This window comes from Lygodium microphyllum, chromosome 10 (genome assembly GCF_053477565.2).
Source record: "Lygodium microphyllum isolate KBCC chromosome 10, Lygodium_microphyllum_v1.1.10, whole genome shotgun sequence".
In the NCBI taxonomy this organism is placed as follows: domain Eukaryota; kingdom Viridiplantae; phylum Streptophyta; class Polypodiopsida; order Schizaeales; family Lygodiaceae; genus Lygodium; species Lygodium microphyllum.
In genome coordinates, this window is record NC_141144.1 from 25,150,195 (window position 1) to 25,162,057 (window position 11,863).

The window sequence follows — 11,863 nt, forward strand, 5'->3', positions numbered from 1 at the left end:
CTTATAAATTATTGGCTAAAGCTCATATGCTACAAGTTTTTTGAATTTTAAGTTACATCTTTTGATGTTGTAAATACTTTACAATAAACATATACTTATTTTGCATTTATCCCCCCCCCCCCAAATAAAGCTATTGTCTTCCTAAAACATGGCCATCACAACAACTTGCAAAGTTTAAATATAATTTTGTTTAGAAGATATTCATGTGAATGGTACGAGCTTAGTTTATTGAATTTATTGATAAAATCAAACCATCATACAAAGCTTTGGAGTGTATGAAAGACATGCTCTAAGGTTTTAAGATCCACAAGGTCATTGATTTACATATTTCTTTGGAGAAGCTCTTTGAACCATGACACAGAGAGTTTTGGATACCTCTCCAATGTGTGGAAGTCAACAAAATAAATGCCAAACCGTACTGTATATCCCCATGTCCACTCAAAGTTGTCAAGTAGAGACCATGCAAAGAAACCTTGCACATCAACACCTTCTCTAAAAAGCACAAATAGCAACAAGACATCATTTAGCCTAAAGGTTACTTTGCTAAAAAAAAATGAAACATATTTTTTTAATGATCATCTTTCAACCTTTTCAAAAGATACTAGCAACAACTCTTTAACAATGTCTAAGACCAAAGTATGGAGGATTACTTGATGGCCAATGACAAGTTAGAAAGGTGTTCTTGATAAAAATTGATTCGTGTTGTGTCTTGCAATGCTTCTTTCAAAGGTAGTGTCGCATTGTTGGCTTCATCTACACCTATTTGAAAAAATAAGTTAAATAAGAAAGATTCAATATCTATAATCTTGTGGTGTACTTGCATCAATCAAACATGAGCTTTGTGATTGTTTATAATATGTACCATTCTCTGTAATGTATATGGGTACAGGCACTGAGTATCTCTTTTTGATGTATGTCAAGAGATCATATATACCACGAGGATATATATAGAGCCAACTTGATGCTGCCTATTACATAAACATGTAACTTTTCATCAATTTACAATTTTGAATATTGAATAAGCCACTCATGCATTTTCATAGCATTCTTTAAAATGTGATAAAAATCATGAAAATTTTAGAATGTTCTTATAAATATGTAAACTAAAATACAAAAATTGTTAAGAAATATTTAAATATACTTATAGGTATAGGGATGTTGAGCACAATAATTTACCAAAACATGGGCTTCTTATTTTGTGCTCTAATGTATTTCCTTAACCAAAAATGGATGGTAGATATTATATGTGATACTTTCTTTATTTTGTCTTAACAAAGAAGGGTTGTAGATTCTTCTACAATGCTAAAATTTTTAATGGAATTGAACACTTAGCTATATTCTAGAAAATGCAAATACAAACCTGTGGCCCTATACCAATCCCATTACGTTCACCTAAAAGAAAAATAAAAGGAAAATATTAGGCATTAAACCAAGGTATATGATGGTATACAATGTATGAACATGTGTTAAAATTTCACAATTTTCATTATAGTCACACATACTTATTTGGGTGCATGTGCATGCACATGATACATGTGTGTGCATGTGTGGAGAGAGAGAGAGAGAGAGAGAGAGAGAGAGAGAGAGAGAGAGAGAGAGAGAGAGAGAGAGAGAGAGAGAGAGAGAGAGAGAGAGAGAGAGAGAGAGAGAGAGAGAGAGAGAGAGAGAGAGATCCATTGAAATAATAGAAGAGCAATTAAGGTCTGAGAATGGTCCCAATATCATTTCAATAAATTAATGACTATCCATGAATTTATATATAGTATGCACCCCATTTAAATATTCTCATCAAATACCTTCAAAATAAATGACAATAAATTACAACTTCTAGTTTCCATTTTCATTTTTTCAATTATGTCTTGTTAAGTTTGCATGAAGCACCATAGGTTGTCATGTTCTTGCACATTCCACTATATCAGTAGTTTAACATTTGAGTTACATTTCTAGTACTACTTGCCATGAAAAGGACCTTGATGTAATCAATATGGACCATGCACATGTGCCAATAATCTTTGCAACCATATGTGTGTCAACATGGTCTTTACCTCATTCAAATTGCAACTTGAAAGATATTGAGTTTCAGTTCAATTAATTTTATTTCAAGAAACATAGTAATTGAAAAATTTTACAAATAATTTGATATTATGTGACTCTTAATCTACCCATTATTGATGATGATGTAATAATGATTTCCAACACATCATCATTGTAAGTATTTCCTCTTGCATTGACAATCCAATCAAGGTACCATAAGAACATTCATAGGATACCCTTCTTAGGTAGGTCCACATTTCATTCAATGCTAATGGTACTTTCAAGAAGTCTTTGTTTCTCGTCATGGCCCTATTAAGCTCTAGGGAAAATGAAATTCCAATTTGTTGCCAAAGAAGCAACTATAACATATAGACCTTTTCTTATATTTTAACATGAATTCTAGGCATTGAACATATGATTCATGTGAGAAGATTGGGGTTCTATAATGACAGAAGAAGTAATTAAGTAATCATGCCCTAGAGAAGGTCGATATTATGCAACATACTAAAGCATATGCTATTACGTTTTTGGCCAAATTCTAGAGTCATTAAGAGCTAAGAAGGAGCTTGCACATATGGACACACATGCACACATACACTCTCTCTCCCACACACACACACACACACACACACTCTCTCTCTCTCTCTCTCTCTCTCTCTCTCTCTCTCTCTCTCTCTCTCTCTCTCTCTAATGTTCTTAAACATGTTATGATGTCATAACTTTTCTTATTCACTTCTAGGGATCATTGTGGGAAATATCTAGGCAATCTAACTTTGAGGAAAACTTTGTGATTATTATAGCATTGCAATCTTGGAATTTAGGTAGAGCTATCATGGAATGAGGTGGAATTGGTCTTGATTCCACTTTTGGAGGAGTTTAAGAGACTAAAACTTCTTTGGAGGTTTGAGTTGGAATATTAACAACCATGGTGTCACAATGTTTAGGAATGAAACCAAGTTTATTTCACATTAAGAGGAAGATGGGGTATGGCAACTAGATGTACAATGGTCCTACCATGACTCAATCCAACAATCTTTTGAAATGTACATGGGCTAGCCCTTATGGAAAATTATATTGGAGTAATGAACAATGTAGTGAACATTATGGAAAATTGTATTGGAGTAATGAACAATGTAGAGAACATAAAGTCCACTATAGTTATGCTACAAGTCTTAAGTCTTTTCTATAAAATAGGACATTTCCACACATATGAGTGCCAATGATATTTTTAACTTTATGCAAACTTTTGTAATTAAGTTCAACTTTCATGAAAACATTACATTTTAGCATGAGTTGAGAGGAAAGATGAGTGAATTGCAACTTTGTACCTGTTAATATAGTCATGGAATCTTCATAGAAACTGGTATGTTGTGGGTTTGGATAAGTTGAGATGGAACCTACATAATTTGTGGTGTAATAATTTATCCCAAGAAAATCAACTGATTGACGAAGCTTCTTCTTTTCTTCATTTGTAAATTTTGGTAGTCGATCACCCACAAGATTCTTCATTATTTTGGGGTAATCACCATAAATAAGGGGATCCAAGTACCTAAGAATAACATAAATACAAAAACATAGTAAATTTCCCTATGTACATCTAGGCAAGTTGGTTATTAGATTTGGAAAACCAAAACTCACCAGCCAAGTGTAAAGTCCAATATCCTTGAGACTGCTTTTTGATCTTCTAATGAGTTTGTGAGAGGAATGTACCAAGCGGAATATAATGTCATAGAAATTTTTCCTTTTTGTTGACTCTACAAACACGTTAAACAATCTTTTATTATGTTACACATTAGACAAATTTCTTATGCATGTTTGTTAACATTAGCACCCTATTGCAACTCTTTTATATCCATAATTTTCTTGTCCCTTTAAGACCTTTTTGCCTTTATTTGAATAGTACATAGTAAAATTGAATTGTTGTGTAGGGTATACCTTATACTTGGATCGGTATATGTCGACAGCAGCTACATGTGAACGTAGCATATTGTGTGCTGCGATGTATGGCTCAGTCATAGAGTTTCCCTTTGTGCAATTCCCCACCCACTTAGAGCATCTTCTAGGTGGAAATACTCCTGTGTCGTATCCAGATAGGATGAAGCTAGTGGGCTCATTGAATGTTATCCAATGTTTGACACGATCACCAAAGTACTTAAAACATGTATCAGCATAGTTTGCATAATCTTGCCTATACATTTGAGGAGAAAGTGTAAGCCAAACCATTTCCCTCCACTAGTGCATAACGTTATTTAGAAAAAACAAAATTCAATTAGAAAAAAGGTTGTCACTTTGTGAAAGAGTTTCCTTACACAATACGAGGACTAAGCCAACTATGATATTCATCCTCAAGCTTTTGTGGAAGGTCCCAATGGTATAGAGTTACAAAAGGAACAATGCCTAGTGAAGCACTTTGTTAGATTATGTTGTAGATGAAACTATGGTTAAACTAAATGTTATGTGACAAAAAAAGATTAAATAAGAAAATAAGGTTAATTACCTTTCTCAAGGAGGCCATCGATAAGGTGGTTGTAGTATGCTATTCCAAGCTCATTAACCTTTCCTCTCCCATCTACACACAATATGGCATCTCAATATAAGCAAGATGAGCCCTTAATGGGTTAAATAGTAGATTTATGTCTCTTTAGAGGCCTTTCATGCATTGTTATGTGATGTAATGATAATCTCTAAGAATTATTGTATAGATAGTTGTGTTGGTGAAATGATAAAACTAAGTCTACCTTACAATTATGTGAATTGCTCATATTCTTTAAAAAACTTGACTATGACACCTACATACCATTCTTGATGTGGTAGTACAAGTTAGATATATTCATAAATCTTCTAGAGACTACCTTATCAATAGTTGTGTTCATTAGCAAAAGTTCTATTTAAAGACTTGATTATGACACCTACATATTGTTCTCAATAAGAAATTGCAAGTTAGATAACACCATAGACCTTGTACTAACAACTATCTTAGAGTAATTGATACATATAATTTGTGAGCTAACACATCAAATGAGGTGTCAAGAATCTCACCACCATATCACCTTGTCATTCTATGCTCTACTCCTAGTTCTTACCTCTCTCTCTCTCTCTCTCTCTCTCTCTCTCTCTCTCTCTCCTTTTTCTTCTCTAAATTCATTTTGTCAATCCACCTTTTCCATGAAACATAGGATAGCTTTGGACAAGCAAGGTGTATTTACTTCTACTAGCATGGGACAACATAAAATCATTAGATATTTGGAACTATGTGTTGATTAAAAAATTGGTAAATTTATTTCAATGTGTCACATATGAAAGTGCAAAGTTTTTGGATTAACAATTCCTTTGTCTTAATAAAATCATAGACATAGAATGCACTCGTTTAAGATCTTAACATTACACTTTGGTGTCATGCAATAGAATCATATGAGGGGGAAAAAAGCTAAAAGATGAGCCTAGAGTTCTAAGACATACATTAAGGTACTAAGCAAGCTTCTAGAAACCTATAAGCTTGAGCATTAGTGAAAGTACGTAGTCAAGTTGTTAAAGGTAGAAGAAAAATTAATTGAGGTTAATGGAGACTGTAAAAATTTAGAAATGATTTGTGAAAAAGATTTGGAGAGCCATGGACATGTAGTTGGAATTTTTTTCTTCTACCAATATATTGCACAATACAATAATGTTTCCTTAGGGTACTTGTGTCCATGTAGTGCTTAACATCTATTAGAAATTAAGGAAGACTGGTGAGAGACCAAAATAATTGGGTTGCAATACCTTTTCTTTGGACATACACAAGTTTAGGAATTGATGAAAAGTACCTTAATTTGAGTACTTAAGGGAACATTACGGTGAAAATGATGACAAACACTAGTTTCATTATTTTGATGACAAACACTAGTTTCAATGCATATAGTTTCCTTGGCTAAGGATAAAATTCATTAATTTTCAACCTTCTTGGCATCTTCTAGAATTTGAGTAGCCACATAAGAATGGAGTATTGTTTGAAATGAATAAGTTTGCCACAAATAAGGTGAATATGAAATGGTGAAAGCCATAGCTACATGCACAAAATCCCAAATGTGTTGGAAAAGTTTTGATTTATGACAATAGAAAGTTGATTATAAACGTTCCTCGTCAAAGGATATATGTATGCGTTTGTGATTAATATTGTCTTTGGTAGTGTAGTTTAAGTGATATTACAACATTTTGAATAATTAGAAAACTATGGGGCTTTAGGTATTGTAGCAAAGTACAAACGTGGTGGAAAATTCATAAACATACTTAGTGGTATTTGATCCCATATTTCATGTCTACATTGAAGCATGAAGGGAAGGCATTGGAAAATCATGATAATATCTATGTAGTCAATTTAAAACATGTGGCAATAGAACATGAATTCAGTAGTAACACAAAGAATAGATATTTGTACGTAGGAAAAATGAAATTTATTGCCAAAATTTGAGGTTGTATATGTCTTAGAGGCATATATTTTAAAATTTACTATAATGAGATACTTTGTCTTTGGAGGAAATATGTGACCACAAATAAATAGTGAATATGGAGAAAGAGAAACAAATGCATACATGGATGTAAATCAAGATCTTAGTTGGCAAGCATAATGATCTCTATAAGCACCAAGAAAGGGTTCTCCTCCTCATGATTATGTAGGCCAAATGTGGTGCACTTGTAGAAAAAGAGTTAATGTTTTTTGTAGGATTTAAGAGTACTTTGATAGTAAACTTCTAGCTAGAATCAATTTTACTTTTTCTTCCTTCTTGCAAATACTACTTCATTGCTTTTAAAATTCATTAACACAATTTAGAAAGTCCTATTTTGGTTTGTAAAAACAAGATGCATCATACAATTTGATGACACCTCATTGCACAATAATGACTTGTACTATGGATAAAGAAATACACACTTTCAACCACCCCAATTGGAATCTTATCAAGGACCCTCAAAATTTTAAGTCTCTTATGAGACTATGTAGAAGTTAGTGTCTTCGTAACAACAAACAAAATCTAATATAAGATTTCACAAACAAATTTATGAAAGCTTGCAAATTTCAAGGAAAATAAGATCTTATAGAGTTTATCAATTCATGTGATGACATTTGATATAATCAACCTATGTACTCCACCATTGTTTTTTTAAATTCAACACTAGTTGAAGCTTCCATGATTTTTTTACTAATATTACTAAATTGGGCCCAGTCTTCAATACTTTTTGGTCTTAATGTTTCCAACTATTTCTTGGTTGAAAATTCACTATGATCTAGACCTTTAATCATAGTAGAGGGTTGATGCAGACATGGGAGGGGTGCATGATACAGTTCTTACTTTCCTCTATCAAGAAGATATTTCTCTTTTTGCCCTTGATGGTACATAAATAAAGAGAGCGTGTGTGGAGGATCCAATTCATTTCTTATGTGTAGTTTAGATGTCTTCCTACATCAAATATTTTCATGATTATGACTTGTTGACTAGTGTTAACAATCAAGGAGTTGCTAGCTCAAGTGGCAATGACATGGTGTGATACATCCAACATCAAGTGCTCCATTCTTATAGGTAGCAATAAGGACACCATGTACAATGGAGAGAAAGGGATTATGGATCCACTAGGCTACTTAGCAAAATGGAAATGGTAATGGGACTAGGTATTGAGTTGATAATGGAGAGAAAGAGATTATGGATCCACTAGGTTACTTAGCAACATGGACATTGTAATGGGACCAAGTATTGAGTTGGTAGTGAAAGGTCTAGGTGCCCCTGGACCACAAGTCTTGATGTAAGCTTTATTATTCGCATTGAGAAAAAGACTAGTGTTGAAATCCTTGAAAAAGGTTGCTATAGCTTATAGACTGGTAGAATTGTTTTCATATGAGCACAACATATGGACTAGTTGTAAATATCTCTCGACAATATGGTCTTACAACCCCTAAGAGGTCCATCATTGTGGTTAGTTTGGAAGAACTCCAAAAGACTAATATAATCAAAAGTGGTGGTTGTATTAGAAACTATTTTCATATGTGCACAATATATGGACTAATGGTAAACATCTCAACAATATGTGCTTACAGTCCCTAAGAGGACTATTTTTATGGTGAATTTGGAAGACCTCTAGAGGATTAATACACTATAAAATAATACTTAGCCTACTCATATATCACCAAATTTGGATGTAAGCATATGTTTTTGAATAAGGAAATTATATTACCTAAACTTGGAAAAAACAATTCATTATAGAGGGTAGTCCAAGTGAAAAGTCAAACTCTAAAATGATAGCAATTTGCAAAAGGTTTCTAAAGGAACAAAATTTTCATCTTCTCATACTGAATAAACTTTTCCATGGGCAATCAAAGATGTAATAAGTTGCCATGTAAGAATCGGGAAAACCTTTAGCGTATACGCTACATCATGGTACATTTTAGTTCAATATTGGAGTTGAAGGGGGATACTCATTCAAGATTATGTTAACACTAGTCTTGGAGCAAACAAAAAACCCAAACATGTTTGTGGCTATGTATATCCTATGAATTTCAAGGTAAGGCAACCAAAAAACTGATTTTTTAATCTCTAAGTTGGAATGCTAAGAAAACAATGTTTCAAGGAAAGGTGATGAACACAAGATAGTAGTTGTACAATGTGTCAAAATAAATTGCCTTCAAGAACCATTTCGAAGCTTTCTCATCAACTTGAAACTTTCATGAAAATAGTCTATATTTTGCATGCTATGGATTCTCATCAAGAGACTTGAAATTTTATTAACACGGGAAACTTTTTGTTTAGCTCCAAACAACAATGTTAAGTGATGTGTTGATTTGGAAAGTTACAAGACAGGGTTAAAGTTGATGCTAGTCAGGGCTACAATATGGAAGTAAATATGGCACCTCTTGTCTAAACTTTGAACTCAATGGCATATGCCAACTTAACAAGCTTTGGACCATCCAAGATTATAGTTCATCCTAATGACTTATCCAAATTCAATTACCATGGAAAGGATTGATGGAATTACCTGGATAAATGCGTGGCCATGAGATGGAGAATCGATATGCATCCATGCCCATAAAGGACATTAAGGAAATATCCTCCTAATTTTACATGATGAAATAAAAACCTTTAGTCCAATATATAAAAAATGCTTCCTTTTATCATGTTGTTCTTTGAGATATCAATGAAACTCAAAATTCTAAATAAAGAAAGTTCTAAAGTAGTTGTATGAGAAAAGTAATATCAGTATTACCCAATCATTTAAATTTGAACTTGGTAAATTGAGGTATAAATGTATCCATTTATGGATATTCATAAACAATGATTGAGAAACTTGTTTGCTTAAAGTTGGTCCATAGTTCTTCACTTCCCAAAAATATCTACATGTTTTGCCTTGTTGAAGATAAATTTGCAAACTCACATTTTCATGAAGAACACATATTGGAAACAAAACTTTTTAACATCTAGTCTTTCTTGAGAGGTATCAATTAGTCAAACTTGATGCATACTACCAATAATGTTGACGAGAAGTTTGCAAACTCACAATTTTGTTAAGAACACATATTCAAAATAGAACTTGTTAACTCCTCTTTCTTTTTAGATGTATGAACGGGCCAAACTTAGTTTACACTTCCATGTAAGGATGAGGCCTCTTTGATTACAATCCTCCCAATGGTGGGTAGATTTTTCAAAGTACAATCATTTTAAACAAATACTTTAGCATACTTCATTGAGAGAGGTTTTACTCAACTTTGAGTGATTCTTAAAAGATTATGCTTTTAATTATCACGACATGCTTCTGTAACAACTCTTCAAATAAAGAACATTGCCATTATCATAGGATTTTGAAGCCCTGTATACCATGTAATTATAGATGCAGTTTCATGATTGGATGATTTTCTTAATGCATGTTTCAGATTATGTAATAGAATAATGATAACTACAAAAAGCTTGTTATTACACTAAGACAACTATCAAATGACGATGTTTATATGCACCTTGTAATGATGATATTGGTCCGATGCAACATTGCCATTACCGTTGCCCAAGATGTTGCCTATGGAGACTCAAGAAAAGAAGTTAAAAGGGTATATAAGTAGGTTAGTAGCCAATACTTGTATTGTGTATAATGGCCAAAGGGTTGAGGGAAAGGAGAACCTCTAGTCTGTGAGAAGTTGTCCCAGATGCTAGGTCCTCGTCCTCCTTCATGGGCGGCACCCTCAATCTAATAATTCATGACATTCATTAACAAGAGATTAAGAGACAACAAGGCAAACAAAGAGACAAGCCGTATGGGCTACCAAAATTCAAGTGAGAAGCGCTCGCCTCTCTCTCTCTCTCTCTCTCTCTCTCTCTCTCTCTCTCTCGTGACAAGCGCTCTCTCAGTCTTGTTCTCCCCTCATGCTAACTGTATAACGAAATTCAAGTGACAAGCGCTCTCTCTCTCTCTCTCTCTCTCTCTAGACTCTCTCTCTCTCTCTCTCTCTCTCTCTCTCTCTCTCTCGTGACAAGCGCTCTCTCAGTCTTGTTCTCCCCTCATGCAAACTGTATAACGAAGTTCAAGTGACAAGCGCTCTCTCAGTCTTGTTCTCCGGCCCCTCATGCAAACTGTATAACGAAATTCAAGTGACAAGCGCTCTCTCTCTCTCTCTCTCTCTCTCTCTCTCTCTCTCTCTCTCTCTCTCTCTCTCTCTCTGTGTGTATGTATGCATATCTACATGTATGTGTAGGGAATTGTTCGAGGTATGTTGGTCAGATTCACCTGATACGCAGACGTGGCTGTGCCAAATACGAAGCCCTCTGGGAAGTCCTTCCGGCTCAATGTGGGCTTATGCTGATCATATTCAATATCATGGGCTGCAATGGCAGTTGCAGGAAAGCAAAGAAGAAGAATCAGCGCGCCTACTCTTAGCATATTCACCCGCTGCTGCAGGACGCCCATTGCCACAGCCACACTAAAACCCCCCCGGGGACTCAGATATAAGCTGATTGGAATATCGATGCTAATCAGCATCCCCTGCCCAGCAGCCTCGTAGTATAGGCACCAATCATTCCGTACTTATAGAGGAAGTGCATGGCACTAGGACCCCTCCCAATGGGTTTTTTTCAATCTCCTATGGAGACTTCTTCCCCACGTGAGGTTATCCCCTTCTTTCCTCAAGACTCTCAAGAGAGTTGTGCATGAGTCCTCCCAAACTTCTTTTTCCCATGCAACAAGGGACAAGGTTGAAATTTGGCCAATTTTCGTTTTTGTGAAAAGAAATATGGCATTAGTCTCTTTTATAAGTGATATGTTCAAATCAATAGATGGTTTTCATTAGGACAATCTGGAATTTCAATTGGTTCTTTTTCGAAAATCTAGCCAAGAAAAGTACACTAAAGGATGGTTCTTTGTGAATGCTGATGTCCATGTCCAAGGTGATAATCTCTTCAAGTCCTTCAATAGGTGAGCTTGAAAATGGCCTGTTCAAAACATACAATCATTACAAACCATCAATAGTAACAAGAGTGCATGAGATCTAAAGGGGAGAGAGAGAGAGAGAGAGAGAGAGAGAGAGAGAGAGAGAGAGAGAGAGATGTGTCATTGAGAGAATGGTCTTTAATAGAATTTGAAAAATCAAGTTTGCTCTAATTGAAGAGTGCACCTCAACCATTATAATAACATTTCATGTATTAAAGAAAAGAGAGAGAGTCTATTAGATGGACAACCTCACACTATCTAAGAAAAATGATTGATGTGATCTATAAAGGCTTGCATATTTTCAACTCTTCAATTATATACATCAAAACTCTTGAGGTGTACCTTATAGATTAGATAATATTAAGAACCTCAAAAGCTCAACATTTCATGGCAA

At 34.4% G+C, this 11,863-nt stretch overlaps 1 protein-coding gene across 1 annotated transcript; it reads right to left on the minus strand.

The window, feature by feature from the left end:
- Positions 1-200: 200 nt before the first annotated feature.
- LOC148029806 (beta-glucosidase 13-like) lies at positions 201-11,166 on the minus strand. The gene is made up of 13 exons (XM_087686113.1): positions 10,771-11,166; positions 10,167-10,233; positions 10,007-10,065; positions 9,034-9,109; positions 4,532-4,603; positions 4,344-4,431; positions 3,970-4,222; positions 3,673-3,788; positions 3,363-3,583; positions 1,361-1,392; positions 863-968; positions 651-759; positions 201-492 (listed from the first exon to the last, which is right to left on the minus strand). Exons 1-13 carry the CDS (start codon positions 11,020-11,022, stop codon positions 321-323), a joined length of 1,623 nt encoding a protein of 540 aa, XP_087542239.1. The 5' UTR covers positions 11,023-11,166; the 3' UTR covers positions 201-320.
- Positions 11,167-11,863: the final 697 nt, after the last annotated feature.

What these genes read in the sequence shown, in the direction of transcription:
- LOC148029806 (XM_087686113.1), bottom strand. Translation starts at nt 11,022, where the DNA reads ATGCTGATTAGCATCGATATTCCAATCAGCTTATATCTGAGTCCCCGG. An exon ending in ATGGCCACGCATTTATCCAG is followed by an intron (nt 4,604 to 9,033) that starts GTAATTCCATCA and finishes TATTGTGTGTAG; the next exon opens with ATGGGAGAGGAAAGGTTAAT. An exon ending in TGGCTTAGTCCTCGTATTGT is followed by an intron (nt 4,223 to 4,343) that starts GTAAGGAAACTC and finishes TCAAATGTATAG; the next exon opens with GCAAGATTATGCAAACTATG.